Below are 21066 nucleotides of genomic sequence, written 5' to 3'. Positions count from 1 at the left end.
ATATTTGATTATTAATAAAAGTAAACAAAATTTGGATCGACGCAAATATTATATGATAATGTTAATCAAAGATTGAGAAAGGATAGACGACATATATATTTGAGTTCGATATTTTCATTCGGTTGTTTCGGATAGGTACCATTTATGAAAGTCACCCAAAATACGTATCGTGGCGTGTCGGTGACGTAAAGGGAAATAATCTAATAATTTACTTTGAATGGTTCAAGGAATATTATTTTTTATCAATCAAATCGAAGGGTTTTATGAATACCATTAGAATTTTTACATGAGATGATATGAAAGAGAGTGATAAGGACACACCATAGATAAAAGATAAAACATACTCCTTTGTGTTTGTTTGTCCAAGGTGATATTCAAACGCTTTTTGGGAAAGCGGTCCAAAACCCATAAGGGGCCATTATATGCTTGCCGGGAATCGAACCCATCCCTCATCCCTCCCACACCTAGGTCCAACTGGTCCAAGTGTCCAAGACGCTAACCACTAGGCTAGCAACGCAGAACACTCCAAACACTTTAGTTGTGTTCACAGTGGTGGCCCTAGAGATTGTGGGGCCCAAGCCCAAGGCGAAGTTCAACAGCGAGCCTCTCTTAATACTGTACCTGAATTATGGCTGTGTGGAGCCCCTGAAAAGCATGGGTCCTCAGGCACCACCTCATCCTTGTTCGCCTTTATGTAGAGCGATAAAAATATTCGTTGAGGGTTTTACAAATAGACTCGGGTCGCTTCATAAGTATAAAAAATCAATATCTTGAGAATATAAATAATTTTTTTTCTAGAACTTTCTAGGTGTTTTATTTATTGGCCGTTGACAAAATTTCACACCATTTGTATTCTCTATTCTTCCTTCTGCTTCTGCTTCTACCGGCAGTCGACAAGAGTCGACCTAGAGATGGGAATTATCGTTGTTTTCCGGCAACGGTTATAACGATAACGCAGCTGCCCAATAACGTGTTGCGGCAACCTGTTATTTCAATAACGATTGCCAACTCGTTGCCGCTTTGTAAACCGTTGTCCGCCGGTCGGTGTTGCGGCGTTCAGTTACCGTTGTCGGTTGATCAGTTCAGTTTTCAGTTGTAGTCGCGAGTCGGGCGTTGCCGCGTTGTCCATACAGGATGCGTTATTCTAATTCTAGTTCGTTTCAGAAGTTATCGTTGCTCTAATGCTCTGGTAGCGTTGCGGCAACGACACTAATGGCAATGCATGTTTTCGTTTTCGTTGTTCGCGCGGCTTTCCTGCAACATTGTGTTGGTAGATACGTTATTATAATAACAGGGAGTTCTCGGCAACGTGTTGCCGCGATAACGTTGCCGTGGCCGCAACACTGTTATTCATCCTGTTATGTTAAATAACGCCCATCTCTAGTCGACACCGACAAAGAAAACACGCAAGTTGTCATCATTCATTATTTCATTCTTAATTTCATTTTCCTTCACGCACGCACGCCAGGGAGAATATTCATTGTTTGGTTAATAATATCGTCTCTATTGGATTTTCAAACTAGATTCAATCGTAGTAGAATTAAGTAAGTTTTTTTTAAGGAATGTGAATAATTGAATTATGAAATGTAGTTGTTCATTAACTGATTAACTAGATTAGTAACACTCAAGTACCTACAAAATTAGACTAAATTAAGTTAGGCATTAAATCACCTATAATAACGAACTCAATATAAATAGAGCAGTAACTTACCTTTTGGATTCAAAATCAATAGAACTGCTTGGTCTAAATTAAAAAATTTAGTAGGGCCTATCTTTGATTTGATATTTTTATGGATAAACTTTGATAAAATACAATAGCGTAAGCTATATATTCTAGGCCTAGGACCTGAAACTAGGCTAACATAAACAAATTAACTACCTCTTAGGTTTCTTAATTTATTTGGTTAGGTATAGTTAACTATGCTGTTCTTATAATTACCTTATTACCGATTCTTCATCTTTTACCCTATGGGGGATTGATGGCGTCATTAAAAATATAAAATCACTTATTTACACATATATACAATTAAAACTGAGGCTGTGGACAGGCATACTTCAGCCTAGGCCTAATAGAGGGTCTTCAAAGTACTCCTTCAGCGAGTAGTAGGCTTTGTCTTTGAGATACGCTGTAACCATCTTAAGGAGTTTCCTTTTTTCAAGGTGCAGGATGGAGTTTGGCAACTTATTGAATATATTTATTGCTCCATTACTGAAGGCTTTCTGAGTCCTTGACAGCCTAACTCTAGGGACATCTAGTCGTGTATGATGCCTAGTAAGATGTTGATGTGTTGCTGCTCTGGTAGGAAACTCCTCGATATTGTCTAGCACGTATTTTATGCAGGCGGGGATATAATGACTAAACACTGTAAGTATGCCTAGCCCGGCAAATATAGGCTTGCAGTGAGCCAAACCATCGCTGAAGGTGATTATTCTCAGTGCTCTCTTTTGCAGGATCAATATTTCTTCGGTAGTGGGTGCATGTCCCCACAGCAAAATACCATAGCTCACATGGCAATGAAACATTGCGTGATACACGCTCAGCAGGTATTTCTCTGTGACCAGATATCTTAGTTTTAGAAGCAGGCAGCATACCCTCGATAGTTTACTGCAAACTTGGTCTATATGGTCACTCCACGTTAGTTTTTGGTTGAGTGTGAATCCCAACAACTTCACTGGATCATTCGGAGGAGCACGTTTGGCTAGACTGCAAACAAGGGACTGTGTTTTAGTATGGTTCAGCTGGAGGCCATTGGCCTCAAACCAGTTCGAAGCTTCTAGTAAGTGTTGCTGGAAAGTGTCCCCCATGGGTATTTTCCATCATGGCCCTTAATATTGTATTGTTTTTTTGGAGGAAGGTCTCCAATCCAGCAACAGTTCTCCTCACCTCCTTTTTATGGTAGCTGCACCCTGAAGGTTGAAACATTATCTCATAACAAATGATATATAAGCCTAGCTTATTCAAGCACGAAACAACACATCAAAACCCTCCTCTGATTTTACAATAGGACGAGTTTTTTAAGTCAACTAGCAGTATGCAAAATGAATAGGCCTAGTGTATATTCATTTTTATAACTGTTCTCACATCTTTTCAGGCTGTAAACAATGACAGCTGGCGAAGAGAAGGTCTATTCTCCAGGTCCAAATGCCTTTGACATTTCACCTGCTGGGGACGGTGGCGTGCTGAAGGAAATCATCAAGCATGGAGAGGGGGAGTACACGCCTAATGCTGGCTGTAAGGTCTCGGTGCACTACACAGGCACACTTACTGACGGGACCAAGTTTGACTCCAGCAAGGATAGAAATCAGCCGTTTGAGTTCAATTTGGGCAAAGGTAACTTATGTGAATTGTGTAGATTTCACAAAGGCTTAAATAGTCCTGATTTATTAACCATTTAATTTATTTTTTTTTGAACAAGTTATTAAAACCCAATATTTAGTGAATTCGTTTCATAACAAAGATATACCTACTTACACTTTTAACTAAATTTACATGCATATTTGAAAGATTGTGAGAGGCTACTTTAATATTATTTTCTGTAGGCCTGAATTATTTCTGGTCTTGAGTGTCGACTAGGCCACTAGGCCTCTGTCTCATCCTATTTGTCAACAGTTTCTCTCGCTCCGCCATCTTCTCGCTCTCTTCCCCACATCCCTCCCCAACCTCAGAATTATCCATTTTTTAGCTTTTTGTCTCGGTTTCCATTCCTCTATCACCCTTTAAACTCCATTTCCCCAGAATCTTTCTCTTCTCTGAGGCCTTTATCATGCTCAAAAATAGTTCCCCACTTCTCTGTCTTCAACCAACCCTTATGATCTCTTCATTCCTAACTTGATTCCAACTTTTTACTTTTGTTAGACATAAACTGAAACAGTAAATGCTTCTAATGTGATTTTGAACAGACTTAAGATCAGTTGAATCATTAACTAAGTTACCAAACATGAATTCATGTGTATCTCGCTTTCAGACTTGTTTATTTGATCAAGTTAATGATAATATTTACAAAATCAAATTTCAGGACAAGTAATAAAGGCTTGGGACATTGGTGTGGCTACGATGAAGAGAGGTGAAGTCTGTATGCTGACTTGCAAATCTGAATACGCTTACGGGAAAAGTGGGAGCCCACCGAATATTCCTCCTGATGCGACGCTTTACTTTGAGGTAAAAATTACATAGGTAGCGTAGATAGTAGCCTATTTGCATGAAAAACCATTGTATGCTGATGTAATGCTAATGAAACTTATAGCTACATTCTATCATTTGAATAATACCAATAATACATAATGTCTATAGGTAACTTAATCTGAAGCTCCAATAGTAGATGTGTCGAACTTAAAGGTTATTTAATAAATAAGCTGGTTGGTTACCTGGTCCCTTTGTCGGTCATATGGTTTTAAGGCATGTTGTCCGAATTTCAAATCTTCTGCTGAGCACTTTTTGTTGCCCCGAGTAATTTAGTTCACACAAACAGTAGGCCTAAGTATAGGCCTAAACAAAACAGTTATTTAGGCCTACACACGTCCTTGTCAAGCAAAATAATCAATATCTCCAGAGTACAGTATGTAGCCTAAGATTCTGAACTGCGTACTGACTAACACTACAGAAGATGTCAACACATTGCTACTCTGGAAACACTTTTTGACGATCAATATTTTTTGTGTAGGCCTACTGTGCATTAAATTTAGCTAACCCACAGATGATAATTGCATACATTGTTATCTATACTATTATAAATTAGTCCCCATTTTTTACGTATATTTCAGCCGCTGCTGTAATTTGTAAAATTGGTCTAAATGCTGATTTGGGGTAAATTTTCGATTTCATTACAGTGAAACATATAATGGGACACGATAATAAACACTAACATATTTATTATGATGAAATGATATAGGCCTATTTATCAATCTGAGCTGTTTTCCCCCCAAACTCAGCAGAATGATTATTGCGGAACGGTGGAGACATATGTACTTATTGTATTTTTCGTCATACTGCAGCAAAAGCAGCGCTTTTTAATACATGCTTGTGAGTTTAAAGTTGCCCTTTTTCAGGGAGTAAAAGCATAGACTAACCAACACAAGTAGACTTCTCATCCCATTGTAAAATTTAACGCACGTTTTTCGTGTCTAGTTCATGTACCGGTACGTGACACATGGGCGCTAGTGTCGACGAAACTTTGTCTCCATTGTTTTAGGGTTAATTTCTTGATTTGTGCTTTACTGTTTGGTTATATAACTAGGGGACAAGTTATTGTTTATGATTAGATCGTATTATTTGGTTAAACGAGGTTTTAAATGGCTGTAATAACGGGAAACAAATTGTAAACAAAACACGACCTCTACATAAACCGTACAGTAACAATAAAATTGTCTTCAGCTGTTCCATAAGGATGAGAAATCTAAGGGAGTATGTTTTGTCTATGGTAAAAGTCAGGTGTTGTAAACTCAGTTGTAAACTTTCATTGTAAGCAATTGCATGTAGGCTATCAAAATTATGTAACGATTGATTTAATTGGTTCTAGCTTATTGTTTCATTCTTATCAATAGTTCGACATATCATATCAATAATATAATTTACACTAACTCAATGGAAAAAATAATTGAATCACTTACTATAAACAGTTGCTTGTTTGCATTTAGCAAAATTGAAAACAAGTTGGAAGTCCTCCTGAGTGGTTATCTTTACATGAAAAGTAGGTTTTTTTTAACGTAGTTTGTTAATTAATGTTGAGAAATAGGACAAAAAATATAGTTCAACACACGGGCAAAAAGTGTCTTTTCAACCTTTGCTCATTTTCCAACCTCGGCTTTGCCTTGTTGGTAAAATTGAGCTCGGGTTGAAAAGAGTCATTTTACCCCCAGACTAATTCTTTTTTGCAATAGGGGGACAAAAAGAACTTCTTCACACCCCGCAACATTTGTATTGAACCCTGCAAAACAATAACAAAAAATATCAATGTTTACCTAATACAATAAGGGTTAATGGTTGGGGGGGGGGGGGGTTTCTCTGATACATCTCTCTTTTACTTGTCCTACTCATACAATTGAGGTGTCATTTTAAAGCTTATAATCTACCGCAAAGACGAATGCTAATTAAAAAAGGCCCTCTTAGGCTTTGCTCACCTAGACTTTTTTTCTAGAGGGGAGTTTCAGGGTTCAGGGCTGTTAACCAACTTCTGTTTAGTGGTTTTAAATGTGAACTGCAATTTGACAGCTTATTACTTTAGGCTGGTTTTATGCACCGCCACAGTCGCTACATGTGTTGCGGCTGACCAATCGGTTACGCGACAGCGACACTTTTTTGTCGCGTAAACTCACATCCGGTTGTGGGGGAATTAATTAACGCAGTCAGTTCTCAATCCAATGTTGTGGGTTGTGGTTATGATTTAGGAATGATTAAAATTCATTCATTGTAAAACCAAATATTTTATTAGGAGTGATTATTAAGTTGTTTAAATATAGACCCTGTTGTGTGTACACGTTAATGACAAAACCCCAGTTATTTAAACACCACTTACAATTTACAGTTAGAATTGGGTCAACCCTCTTAAAAATGTCATTACATAATAAAATGATGTAATTTATATTACAAATAAAGGGTAAAGAACTCATTTATATATTAATTATTAACATTAATGAATATAAATATATGGAGAATACAAGACAAGATATACAAGTTATATGGCAGTTTGTCGCTGTCGCGGTGCATAAATTCTCCCATTTAACTCAATAGAACTTGAGTCGCGCCGCGACACGTGACTGTCGCGGTGGATAAAACCGGCCTTAGAATTTGCGTAGTACACTGTATGAAAATTAATTTTAAATAGGCTACTTTTATTGGTTGTAGCAGCCTCAAGGTAGATAAACCACCCTAATGGTACAGATTTTAAATATTGTAGGAATAAATTAGTACTTTAGTTATAGTTCGGCTGCTTAGAAAACGACCTGCGCGCTAATGCTAAACCAATGATGGAGGAGGTCGCTTTCTAAGCGGCCGACCTATAGTCTGATTGTTATCAACCAACTTTCATATTTTCTTTTTCCATATGACGATGATTTTAGCTACAAAGTAGTCTTTAATAGGAAAATGGGTGGTATATTAATTGTATTATTTTTTATGCTCTGGAGACAAGTTTTTTTTTAAATCATATTAAACTGTGCCTGTGCAGTGTTCACTTCGAAAAACCCCCTTTGAAGTTATAAATATGCCTGCAGATAAAAGCTTAATATGCAACTAATAAACAGTTATGGCAACTAGCCATAGCAACTAGTGTTACCCACAGGCTTCACCCCGTTTGACTTCATAAGTATTAACAAAATTATTGATTGGTTAATTTAAGCTGAAATAAACAAAACAGAATGCGAACAAATAAATAAGTACAGCTGAGGTATTTTTTAAAATTAGGTATATGGAAAGTTCCCTTTAGAAAGGAATTACGACCTTAAAGGGCAATTTATGAAATAATGGATGGTTTTGCGCAAGGTTTCTCGTCATGACAAACATTTTAAGTAGTCCTATATGGTTTATGGGGGGGGGGGTGTGACTTGTAGTTTTCTCAAAAGTTTATGGGTAGGCTACTTTTGACTTTATATATAGATAAGCTGTAATTTGTCCCCTTGACAAAATCATGTACGACTCAGTGTTGGTAATCCACATTTATACATTTAATAATCATCATAAAACTATTAATACCCCAGTAATAAATCAAGGAAGTTGTACACAAACATGAGCTAAATCTTTCGGATAAACTTCAGTCTCTAATCCCACCCAAATCCGAATTTTATTAATCCCCCCAAAAAATCTAGGGATGTAACAATTTATGACATCAAACCCCCCTGTGGGAACACAATTTAACACAAATTTTTTTAGATCTCCTTGTCTTGGAGATATTTTGCTCCTTTTTTGTTCAAATCTACTGTGTGTGTTTTTCCCGAGAAACTGGTTAGAAATTAAGATTGTGTTCATATTACGACAAGGGATGGATATAATTGAACTAGGCATAGCTAAATTAATGGATAGTCAATAGAGATCAAAGATTAAACTACAGTCGTTGTGTCTATCTTTAATTTCTTATGGCAATCTAACTGAAACCAGAATGGCATATTTATTTCAATAAAATTTAAACTTTAAAACAATTATTATTTGATGCTATGAATAAATTTATCCGTGTCAGTTGTGTTTAAAGAAAAAGCTAATAAGTTTTCCCTTTTGTAGGTTGAAATGATCGATTGGCAAAAAGAAGATCTGAGTCCTAAGAAAGACGGAGGAATCCTTAGAAGTATATTACAAGCTGGGGAAGGACACGCATGCCCCAACGATGGATCTATGGTCGATAGTGAGTACCTGTTCGAAGTAAAACATGTATTTACTATTTATTTTTAAGAAACGATACTTTTATAAACATAGAACATGTTAACCCGTTGAGGACGACACATGAGTCTGACTCAATAACGGGCCGAATGCGGAAACACAAGCCTGACTCGATGTCAGTGATTATGTCATCATTATTGACGTGGTTCAAAATTTTTCCGACAGATAGTGTTGCAGTGTCATTCGGGAATACTTAAATTTTAAACTTCATGTTAGCTTGTGAGTTACAATATATTGTTTTGGCCAGTTGGACGACCTGTTAATTTTATATTTAAATATTTGCAAATCATCATCTGTTTATTTTACAACACAGTCATCGCCGCATGTGTTTGGTGAGGTTTTGTTTACTTTATGCTTATGTTTTACAAGGTTATATTTTTATTTCCAGAGTCAAAAATACTGTAGAGTTTTTGAAAATATGTAGTTTAGATAGGTAGTCTATAACTTTAAAAATAGTTTTTTCACCACACTATGATGCTTTTAGCTGTTTGACATACGTTAATTGGTGGTTGAAAGTTACTTTTTGCTGGCCATGCCAGCTGTCATCGTCATTTGGGGACCGAGCAGGTTTTTACATCCCTAGGGCCGCAAAATCAGCTACCCGCCTACTTTCTTAACTTAAAACATGAATGCATTATTAAATACACAATTAGTATCCATAGCATTGCAATAGAATGTTTTTATTGTCACCGCTGCCTTGCAACTATTTATTATTATTTTTGCTTATTCCTCAAATTATTAATCGTCACATAACCTTAAAGTTGTAATAGGGTATAGTGTGGTGAAAAATAGCGTTCATACCACAGACCGAAATGTTAAAATCTCATTTTCGGCCCTAGGTACGAAATATACTATTATCTCTAGCTTTCAAAATGTAATCAGGGGAAAAATTAAAAAATTGTATAGGCTATTAATTAAAAATTTATCACTATCACTATCAATTTATATTATTAAATTTGTTGATAAAAGTTTTATGAAACAGCCGATTTGAATTGCTTCCTAAAAGAAGTGGTTTTGAATAGAGTAAACTACTTGATTAACAAGTTGACTCTTTAGAACCTACAAAAATTATTTTTATTTTTAGTTTGAACCAATTCATCATTGATTCCTTAGTTCCATTCTCCCAGTAATGCTTGAAGCCTCTTTTATCCTTGTCTCCTTAGTAAAACTCCTCTCACATTTTCTCTGGATGTTTTCCTTTTTCGCATTAGAGCCACAAACTATTTTATAGAATATTTGGTGATCTTTAGAGATTTTTTTCCATTTCCATCACAGCCTTCCACCTTCCTGCCAACCTTTCTTTTTTAATTAAACTTTTAGTCACCACACTCTTCTTTCATTCATCCTTTTTACAAAAAAAAAAAACTCTAGTTTTACCATTCTGACATTCTATAATACTGTTTATGTTGCCCGTCTCGTCTTGTATTTTTACGCTAATGGTTTTTAGGTTTACAGATTTCAGTTTTTTTATTTTTATTTAGTGTACATGTATTCTGGGTTTTGTACTAAGTAGACCACAACGGTGCGTAATACAATTTTATAAGTTAATCGTACTAGGCCTACGGATGTACTTAAATTGTTCTACATTTTAAAAGGTGTCGTTTGTTTGATGATATTTTGTTCCACCTAAATATATTATTGAAAGATAAGTTGTGGTTATTGTTTATCAGGCTGTGGTGAGGATGTTGTGTTGCTTATCTGTACAGATAACATGTCTCAAGTATCACCTGCCCAATTCTGCCAACCTTACAGGGCACAAAATTGGGAATGATTACCGCCAAATCTCTCCCCCATGGTTCAACTCTTTATTTCTATGCTGATCCTGTTTTTCATTACACACAAAAAATGGGTATACACAACTGACTTGGCCTACCCAAGTAAGTTGTTCTAGGCAGTTAAAACAGTTTGGTGTTATCAACTGCCCCAGGTGTGTATACATTCCCTCTTCATTTGTATTACAAGACTAGTTGTCGGCAGTCGCCACTTGTCTGGTGGCATTTTCAAGTGTTGTGAGATACAGGTGCTCTAGAAGTGATGGAATATTTAATGTCTGTGTAGTTTTACTAACTGAAATATGGACCCTAAGTGTTGCATACATTCTTCAAGTTAATGTGTACCAACTAAGTAAAAGGCTCAAACTAAATCTGTTTGCAGTTCACTTAGTGTGCGAGTGTCAAGGAAAAGTTGTAGAAGAACGAGATGTCGTCTTCAATCTCGGAGAGGGCAGCGAACACAACGTCCCGTCAGGAGTGGAGAAGGCTTTAGAGAAATTCAAACTGAAAGAGAAATCTCAATTAGAAATTAAATCCAAATACGCTTGGGGCAAAAACGGAAAACCAGAACTGCAAATCCCACCGAACTCTGATCTCATTTACACTGTAACACTAAATAACTTTGAAAAAGTAAGTTTTCATAAGGTACTTAGGGTTAACTAGTATCAGCATTAATCTGTCATTATTTGTATCGGTCACACAGTTTTCTAATCCGATAAAATCTAAGAACAAGAGGGAACATTTTACAAGATCCAAAATCATGAAGATCTAAAGTTTATACTGTATTTCAAAACACAAGATCCAAAAATATTAGATCATAAGATCCAAAAGTACAGTCATTACCAGAAGTACAAGTTTACATTGTGAAGTAAACTTAAATAGGAGAGACTGTACTTTGAACTTTGTGTCTTGTGATGCTAAGAGGGTCAGAAGATCCACAATATAAGAATCGGTAGCTCCAAAGATCAGTGTGTCTCTCAGATTGAAGGCGTTCTTCTGAACTTTGGAACGAAAAATTCATATATTTTGGATCTTACTACCCTCACTAGGATATCAAATGATATATTAACTTTGGACCTTTTCATTTTGGATCTTGTGGAGGCAATCCATACAAGTGAATGAAAATTGTACAAAACTAAATCAATTCTAAAGCTAACGGGGGTAAAAATTACTCTTCTAAGGAACATTATTGTAGCTATTTGCTTAAAATAAGTCTGTCAAATAAATAATATACATAAAAATATACTTTTGTATTAACGGAGTATGTTCAGTGGTCTACACTAGGATTCAACAGTTTAAAACTTGATAGGTCAAATTTATACAGTTAAACATTTATTCATTTAAAAATTGATACATTTAAAAATTGATACAGTTCATAATTTTATGGTATAATTCTGTGTCTAGCCTGTTGGATGTTGCTTAGTTTTATAGTACAATAAAACTCTGGTTAACCGAAATGGTTCCATAATATAATACAGGACTAAAATATAAGTAATGCGTAATGTAAAAGGCTTTAGTAACTTCAGTTGTTTTGTTTTAAGTATTTTGTAACCAGTTTTAACATTTCTGTAGCTGAAATAAAACACTGTATTTATTATATAGACAATGTTTTAAATTCATTTTTCTAACTCACCGAGGTATACATAGGTCATTTTTAGCATATGACGGGTTAACCGAAAAATTGGTTATCCAAAACGGCTCTCCCCCCTTTATTTCGGTTAAACGGGGTTCTACTACTGTAGAATCAATAAGAAATCTATATTAAATGAAATATGTTATGTGTTGAACCTACAATGCCTGTTTTTTAATTCTTTACTATCCTTAAGGCCTCTTACTTTAATCAAGAATTTTGTTTTCAGTTGAAAGAGTCTTGGGCGTTAGATTCAGATGGGAAACTAGAGCAAGGAAAGTTCTTCAAAGAAAAAGGAACGAATTACTTTAAAGCAAACAAGTTCCAATTAGCTTTAAAAATGTACAAAAAGGCGATAGAATACTTGGAATTTGATTCAGGTAATTTTCACCTCTTGGGTTACTATCATGTTTTTTGTCATGGAAAATAAGTGTTCATCATCAAAACTGTAGACTTTTTCTACTACTAACTATCATCATTAAACCACTAGTCATTTAAACTATCTCATCAAAACTATCTACGACTAAGTCGGATAAGTAAGTGGGATAGCAGGAAAATAATTTTTTAAACCGTTGCAAACTTGTTGTTTCATTGTTGTCAAACCTATTCAATGCTTCAATATAGTCTTCCATTAACACGACACGAACATTTTTCTTTTAAAAGCCACAGTGAAAGCGTTCCATCGAGCTTCATTCGCCAAAGATTGGAGAGTCCAATCAAAATTGAATGAGACGTAGGAATTGGCTAACTCAGGAGCTCGCTAACTCGGTCGTGTGTCGGAACTGGCTAACTCTGGAACTGGCTAACCGCCTCAGTCAGGAATTGGCTAACTCCGGAACCCGCTAACTCGATTTTGTCTCGCGGCGGAATTCGCTAACTCTGGAAGTCGCTAACCCGGCCGCGCCCACTGCATGGAGCGTTGCCAACCTTGCACTACAAAATAATCGTACATTACCGTATTTCAAAATAGCAGTGTCAATGAAGATACAGTAAATGTAATTGTTTTTGTTACTAATTTCACTTTTAACAGATAACTAGCCCAAAATTAATTCAAAGACAATTATTAAAAAATCATGAAAAGTGTTTTTTTATTTAACTCTACAATGGCCAGTTAAATGTTTATGATTTCGATCTTAAATATAAATGCCATCATAAGTATAAAAGAAAATAATAGAGTTGAAAAATATTGAAAAGGTACTAAATAATTAAACCTCTACGAAATTAAGCTAAAATACACGCTAGTTCTCAAACACGGAAAACAAATTTATCAAAATTATCAAACATCAACCATCAGTCATCAACCATCGTAACTTTCATAACTAATTCATAGATTTAAAATTAAATGTTCGCCGTTGAATCGTCCAACTTACGTGTAAAAATATGACATTAGACTAAGCTTTTATCTAGGCCTAATAGTTTAAGCCAAAGCATTGTAGGCCTACTAATAAATAGTTGCCTAATTCTAAAATGTGTTGAGTTTTTTAGTAATAATGTTACATGTTTTCAAACAGTTTTTAGATTGTACACCTAAGCACCACTAGTAAATAATAGGAGAAGATATAATACTCATATAATAAAACGTGACAGGGTAATTTTAATTCACGATTCTTAATCATCGAATTGACGGATTTTCTTAGTTGGGTTTCCTTTACATTGGTTTCACAATCAAAATAAACTATACCAAGCCATTGCTCGGTTCACCGTTCCCCGGTACTGAGCTACTCAATAGACAATAACTTTGTTTTTGGATAAGATCAAGTAATTTTAGGTATGGCCACCATTCATAAGAATTGTAACAAACAAGAACGTCTTGGTCGATTTAGAACCAGCCTGGAGGAAACTCCAGACTTTTAAAAAATAGGCCTACTGAAAGACGTAAAATTAATATTAATTAATCAAAATTAAGAGGATTGACCCGGGTTCTACACTAATAGCCTACGATAAAAGAAATTTACAAGTTGTATTTATGCATAGACTAATTTTTAATGCAATCTATGAATAAATTAGGCCTACAACTTTATAATATTGTATTGATAAATATGTATTTAAATTCAATAGCTCTATTTAAAAATACATTACCACTACAATGTATTTCTGGACTGACGTTTAACGTCTACATTTTATCATGATTTATGATTCAATTTTATGATTCAAGGTTACAAGCCCAGTATATAAAATACAAACTCAATAATTTATTTGCAGAAGTTCAAAAAATGGTATTTATTCGAATAAAATAAACAAATGGCGATTACGAAAATAGATATTTTTTAACATGTAAAAGATCCAAATTAAATGTACATTTTTATCTTTTTGCATACCATTAAGCTACTATTTAAGTAAGAAGCCCAAATATAAAACATACTCTCTTATATTAGTATATTTCTAATCCTTATGGATCAGCTGAAAACAGTTTTATTGTTAGTTCTGTCCGGTGCACTGTCTTTAGAGGTCTTGTTTTGTTTACAATTGTTTCTTGTTTCCAGTCATTTAAAACCTCGTTTAACCAAATAAAGCGTTCTAATCACAACTAATAACACGTCCCCTAGTTATATAACCAAACAGTAAAGAGCAAATTACGAAGTTAACTATAGAAATAATAGAAACACAATTTTGTCGACACTAGCGATCAGTGTCACCGGACATGAACTAGACGCGAAAAACAAGCTTCAAAGTTTACAATGGGATATAAAGTTTACTTGTTTTGGTTAGTCTATGGTAAGACTATAATGCATTTTCCACCCTAATAATCATGAGAATAATGTTAAACATACTTCTCAATATATTTATTTGATCAACTACGTTGCTCTTACTCCTAATTAATCGTAGGATACGACATTATGGTACCAATACTATATAGGTACTACACTTTCGGCAACACTGGCCAAAAATATTCGTGCTTGGCTCCCATTGGACGGCCCGCGAGGCTTCTGATTGGGAGTTAGCGAGTTCCGCCGAGGGACCGAGTTAGCGACTTCCGTACGAGGACGGAATTCGCTAACCCGGCTCTAGAGCGGGTTAGCGGGTTCCGGAGTTAGCCAATTCCGAAACCGAACAAGTTAGCGAGTTCCTCTCATCGACCAAATTTGAAGATAGGGCTTTTAACATGGGGTTAGCGAGTTCCAGAGTTAGCCAATTCCGCGGACCCAATTGAATACTACCTATGCATATATTAACACTGTCTTGTAGAGGGCATAATTCCCATTGGAAGTCACCATAACAAATAACATAAAACAGCTGACAAAGTATAAACACCAATATTGTAATGGTAAAATATAAGATAAAATACTATTTGCACTTGCGACTTGGTATACACCGGGGTAAAACAATAACATAGTCAAGTGCAGATAGTATTGGTATCATCCAAGTACAGGCAGGGGTGAAAAAATGAGTTGTGTTGACGTACCTACTACAGTGTACAGTCATATCATCTTGAAATAGCACATAGCAGTATGTGCACAGATGTCACATAGAATGGTCACATGGAAAGTGGAATAACCGAAGACAGGACAATTAGTCATGTATTACCTTCTAAAATGATTTTGTAAATAGTTAAATCAATTCTTTATCTGTGCAGGTTTTGTAGACGAAGGTGAAAAGGAGCGCAAAACGTTGCTGGTATCCAACCATCTCAATTGTGCGCTCTGTCATAACAAACTGCAGGAATACACGGAGGCCAAGGATCAATGCAACAAGGTGCTGGAAATGGAACCGACCAATGAGAAAGCTTTGTTTAGGAGGGGACAGGTATGTAAATTCTTGAATCAGGAAAGTGATTTTCTATATTATCTGGGAAATAGAAAAGTATGTCAGCTGAGTTAGTCTAGTCGTCTAATTAAGTTTTAAAATGTTTCAGGCCAATCTAGCACTTGGAGAACCAGAAATCGCAAAAGTGGACTTTGAGGCGGTTTTGTCGCAAGACCCGGCCAACAAAGCCGCAGCTCAACATGTTAACATCTGTAACCAGAAGCTTAAAGAACAACTAGCCAAAGAGAAGCAGATTTACGCAAATATGTTTGACAAGTTTGCGAAGAAGGATCGTGAAGTGAGCACTTAAATTATTTTTGTTTGGGATGTGTCCAAATTTTTGTACTGAAATACACTTTTTTTAATTTTTCAAATTGATATTTTATTCCAGATTTAAATCTCAAATTCATAGTTTGTACGGGCATAGGTCTAACATGGAATGCATTTTTATTAGGAGGGATATTTGAACTCAGTGTTATGTATAACTTTGGTAGCTGCTTCGCTGGATTTAAATTTTAATTGTTTTTTAGTGTGTAAAACATTGGTGTACATTTTTTTGTGGTTTTGGTCTATTAATTTTCCATGTTATCACTTCCTTAAATCTTGTCAGTTTTGGTGAAACCACTTAAGTTTGTAAAAGAGGTAAACAAATGTAACTGAGTGAAAAAAATTTCTTTTGCTTGATTATTTTTTGTTTATATTTAATTAGAAATCTAATCTGGCTGTTTAGCTACCAACACAAATACTAACAGTCTCTAAGAAATTATTACTTTCATATAACATACAAGGGTTTTCTGTAAATAAGGTCTCACTTAAACTCCCGTTGTGTTAGTTGATAAGTGAGTTAGTTCAAATATGAGGCCAACTCTGAGTTGCTTCATTTACTACTATTCTAGCCCCACCCTATGGGGGGATTAGTCTTGTCAAAGTATTCAAAAACATTGTGAAAGAAAATTGTAAAATTGATGCTAACACCAAGTTTAAATTGTATTCTATGGTTAGGTTTCAGTATCCAGTCGTCAACTGCTCAGTCCATCACCAGTTTACAGACATGAGTGGTCTTTGGTGTTTGGGCACATAAATTGGTCGTTTGAAGCAGTGGCCAAAGTTATAGGAATTTTGTGTGATGTAACTGAATGAGAGAGTTTATTGAACTAAAAGGGGGTGTTTCTATCAAACTATCAAAGTCTGAAAAACACCGATCAGCAAGCCAAGTTTATTCAGATTCAGTAACTGTTGTGACAAAAACTCTTGAACCGCTTCCGACCCTGTTCTAATACGTACGGGCTCCAACTATCCGTACCTAAGTATATAGTATAGGCAGGCCTTATTAAGCCACTAATGCACATTTTCCAAGTCACTTTTCTGCACGCATATCTGTCAGCAACAATAATCACCTGGGGATTAAGTTATCCCATTTCTACAGGAATCTAATCATTGTACGTGATTCATGCTTGGTGGGAGCGTCAATTTTCTTTCACAACGTTTTTGAATGGCACGATGAGACTAATTGTCCCATTGGGGTGGAGACCTGTTTGTTTGGGGTTGTATAGTGGATAAAATTAAAGAATCAACGTTAGCCTCAGTTTTTAACTAGCTCGCTTAGCTGCGACAGGAGCTATTAATTTATGGACAGCCCTCATATTTACAACTACTGTATTTATCATATTAATACTTTGGCGGATAAAATAAAACAGTCAAATTTTGGTAGGAAAAAGACTGCAGATTTGGGTGGTGGACTGGTAAATCAGTTGAGGTTGAAAAAATGGAAGAGCCTCCTAAGGAGGAAGAAGAAGAAGACGAAAGAGCATTGAGAATAAAAGAGAAGAAGGCTTTCATAGAACAGGTGAAGGAAAGAAAACTGAAATTGGAAGAACAATTGAAAAGCAAAAATTTAATAAGCGAAGAAGACAATAATGAGATAAATGATCAAGACCATTCAAGTGAGAATAATGTTGAGAAAGAAAGTGATAAGGTTGAAAACAAAGCCGAGATAGATAGTGAAAAAGTTAAATCAGATACTAAGAACGAAAACATTGAGAACAATGTTGCAAAGGAAAGTGGAAAGATTGAAAATAAAACTGATGAGGAAACCAATGAAGATAAAGGTTGAATTTTGTTTGTAACTAACAGATTAACTGTTTTGACTGTTTGTTCTAACCGATTAAACAATATTTTAGACTTTGAAACTACTAAAAATACCACTAACTAGTAGTGAGAATAGTTGCTGCGTGAACAAATTAACAAAGTGTTGACTGTATTATAAAGTTTTAATAATAAGTTCATGAGAGTTGCATAATAATGACCAACTTAAGAATGTAGGAATAGTTAACATTTTTTTATGTCATGAGACTGAAGCGTGAGTACAACTACTGTACAACCCTGCTTATCCGTGGGACCTATGGGACCTGGATCATAGCCGGATTTCTAACTTTGTATTTGTATTTATTTTGTATCAAATACTTTGTTTTTTTTTACATCTGACTTTTTGTTATTGAAATTGCATGTTTCGTTCAAACATTTTTCACATTTGTTCAACAATGAAAAAGTTGGATTACCGAGAATCAGCAAGTTTAGGATTTTCCCAATATGGTGGAAGATTATTTTGATGTGTTTCCTTACCGAAGGAGATATTTAGGAGTTTGCTACGATCGCAGATAACAACAATAATGTTTTTTTGTGATCGCAGAAGACAATAATGATGGTTCCATTACTGCTGACATCTTGCCACGATTGCGGAAAACAACAATAAAGTTTCCTTGGTCGTGGTAGACAATTATGATGTACTTGCAAGTTCGGGAGATGTTTAATATTTTTCGTGATCACTGATTACTGTTCTTTTAGTAGTTCCAAAAATAACTTGAGCTTTTGTGTGTCCTATGTATTTTCTAATACCTATTTATCAACATTAATTTGTTATCTAGTTGGCCTGAGCCTGCTAGTAACCGTGCCTACCATAATATTCTTAAATATTATTTTAAAGTTATCTTAAAAAGTAATGGCATATTTTGTATGATTATTTCCAGCTTAATGACAATTTGTTATCAAGTTTTAATGTAATGCCACTTTTAAGTTCGCTAGTAACAGAACCAGGATTGGACACTACAAAATATTTGACACGTCTTTTAGTTGTGTGTGTTATTTTTCGCATGGTAGTTATCATTTTTAGAGTTTTTTTTTACATTTTGGAATGTTTTAATCTCTATAAAATTGGAATTTGGCTGTGTAGAAAATAAAGAAACTATGAAGCATAAATAATTTATCTGTTATTTGATATTTTACAAGGAAAAAGTGACAAATCATTACTAAAATACCAAGGAAAACTTTAATTTGATTCCTAAGAGTAATCGTGTGAAACGGCTTAGAGCGAACGTGAACCCTTCAAATTATGAACAGTGTTAGCACGGATATACACAGGCCTCGGATATATGGCTTTCTATGCAACCATAGGGAGTAGACGCTAGTTTGGTTACCTAATGCAGGGATCGGTTTTAGAGACCAACTGAAATAATGCAACTAACAAAACATAGAATCCAAAATCCTTGATGTTTATATTTCTTCACAGTTTTTCCATCTGCCATTTCACTCCTCTTCCCCTTGTTTCTCTTCAACTCATTTATCTACTAACTTTTATTTTTTTCTCTCAGACTCCTTTCCTCCATCACCATCGATTTCAATTGTCTAGATTGGTTAAGGTGCTCACCTGAAAAAGTGGTCACTGGTTGGATTCCAAGTGAGATTGTTTCTGGAACCATGTGCCATTGTCATTGGGCTATTAATTAATGATGCTATCTAACTTAAAGGTCGACATTAGATAGTAAGAAGACCAAGGTTTGGAGCGTTCTCTTGCAAAAAAAGCTAACGGCGCACATACACCCAGTGCTCAATTAGTAAAAAATAAGGTACTTTAACTGTAACCTATTTAATAAGATTTGTACCTATTTATGACAATATTTTAATCTTTCTGAAAGAGAGGTACTGGAACTCCGTTCCACCACGTTCCCCCGCAAATCGAGTACTGCATACCCCCAAATAAAAAAATTTTCTCTCTTGCATTCTTGTTTGTCGGAAATACTCAAGTCTTACTTTTCCTTCTCTTCTTTACACACTGTATTCAACTATCAGACACATATACCACGGGAGATAGGGAAGTGGATTTGAGTAAATCGCTAGGTGTTGAGTGCAGTTTGAAGCGCGCCGTGTTGCCAAGTCGTGCAGCGCGGAATCCCATTTCCCACAGAGTGGATTAGCGGCAGTAGCAAAGTATTGCAGCGGCTCTATACGCAGTTTACACTAGACCTGACACGACATGTGTTCATAGCATGTGATACTCAATCCGATATAAATATGAAATTGATTCTAATTGTTTCTTTAGCCTCCACTTGCATGAGAGAAATATGTGTGATTACTTTAATTAGTAGGTCTATATTGTACAATTTTCTTTAACTCAAGTATATAAAATTTCAATGGTTGGATAGATTTTAATCATAAACGTACAAAAATTCCACTAATTAATGTTATGTATATCACACAACATGGATGAATAAATTTTTAAAGGGATCTAAAAAAAGAAGATATTTAATTGAATCCCAACACTGGACAGAGAGTATAGTTCGTTGCGGGTGTGAGGGGACGGAATATTTCCCAGCCGGCTGAGTTTGCTGGTCAACCGACTAAGTTGCCCGACATGGCGACTGCGGTCAGTCCGTTTAGCTACTAGTGCTGCTTAGGTTGAGGATCTAGTGGGATTTTGGGCCTAAAAAGTGTTAACTAATTTTAGCATTGTGTGAAGTATTTAGGTCTAATCTTTTAATTACCATAAGTCACTAACCTACCTACAAATCCCTTTCTTGCAGTTCAATATTTTGATAAAGTAAATAGTATCAAGCTATTTTTACTGGATATTTCAATCATCTTCATTACTCATTACTTCTATGTGGTGTATAGAAAGAGGAGGAGGAAAGAAAAAAACAGCCTGATGTGATGAAGACGCTCGGAGAGTGGGGTAAAGATGAGCGAGAACGAGAACCCACCGAGTTCGAGAAGGAAAATCCAAACATTCTCATGTTAGATGGCACCGGGGACTTCAAGAACATGTAAACATTGTTGCACGTTTTTAATAAATAAAATCACAATCAGCTGTTTATTGTTTTATCCTGGAATGTTTGCAATTAATTATTGTCAAAGTAGTTTTACGGTGTAATGAAGGATAACAACATGAGGGGAGGGAGTACTCCGCAGTACTTGTTTATTTTTCTCATTTTTATCTGTGCAGTTTCTTTTCAGGGGCAAACCAGTGTCTTGTTTCATGGGTAGAGGAAAAGTCCTCCCTGTTAACAGTTTTAACGTAGAATGTTTAAAAACACATTTTTCTGCCAGAAAACTGCAGTGTGAAGTTGTAAGCGACGTAGATGCAAAATGTTTTACCGCCATCGAAAAGTTTAATATATAGTATACTCATAATCATCAATCACAAAATGCATTTTTCAGTATAGTTGGTAGATATCCATACTGATAATGAGCGCAGGCCACTAAAGCGATCATTTACATCTTTC

At 35.5% G+C, this 21066-nt stretch overlaps 1 protein-coding gene across 2 annotated transcripts; it reads left to right on the top strand.

Annotated features, from left to right (window-relative positions):
• Positions 1-1375: 1375 nt before the first annotated feature.
• LOC128987550 (FK506-binding protein 59) lies at positions 1376-20649 on the top strand. Of its 2 annotated transcripts, XM_054408451.1 has the most exons (10): positions 1376-1544; positions 3093-3331; positions 4017-4159; positions 8210-8330; positions 10520-10767; positions 11997-12147; positions 15342-15511; positions 15621-15809; positions 17223-17619; positions 20459-20649. In XM_054408451.1, exons 2-10 carry the CDS (start codon positions 3103-3105, stop codon positions 20488-20490), a joined length of 1680 nt encoding a protein of 559 aa, XP_054264426.1. In that variant the 5' UTR covers positions 1376-1544; positions 3093-3102; the 3' UTR covers positions 20491-20649. The 2 variants fall into 2 exon arrangements, with proteins under 2 accessions (XP_054264426.1, XP_054264427.1); XM_054408452.1 differs by lacking the exon at positions 17223-17619 and having other exon boundaries at positions 1378-1544.
• Positions 20650-21066: the final 417 nt, after the last annotated feature.

Source organism: Macrosteles quadrilineatus, unplaced genomic scaffold (assembly GCF_028750875.1).
Source record: "Macrosteles quadrilineatus isolate MER2022 unplaced genomic scaffold, UCM_ALF_1.0 Scaffold_2__2_contigs__length_208266976, whole genome shotgun sequence".
Taxonomy (NCBI): Eukaryota; Metazoa; Arthropoda; class Insecta; order Hemiptera; family Cicadellidae; genus Macrosteles; species Macrosteles quadrilineatus.
Note: the sequence above shows the minus strand (reverse complement) of the source record. Positions and strands in the feature narration are given on the sequence as shown.

Coding starts and splice junctions, on each gene's coding strand:
- LOC128987550 (XM_054408451.1), top strand. CDS start 3,103: ATGACAGCTGGCGAAGAGAAGGTCTATTCTCCAGGTCCAAATGCCTTT. Junction 3,332..4,016: donor TGAGTTCAATTTGGGCAAAG/GTAACTTATGTG, acceptor ATCAAATTTCAG/GACAAGTAATAAAGGCTTGG. Junction 15,512..15,620: donor CTTTGTTTAGGAGGGGACAG/GTATGTAAATTC, acceptor AAAATGTTTCAG/GCCAATCTAGCACTTGGAGA.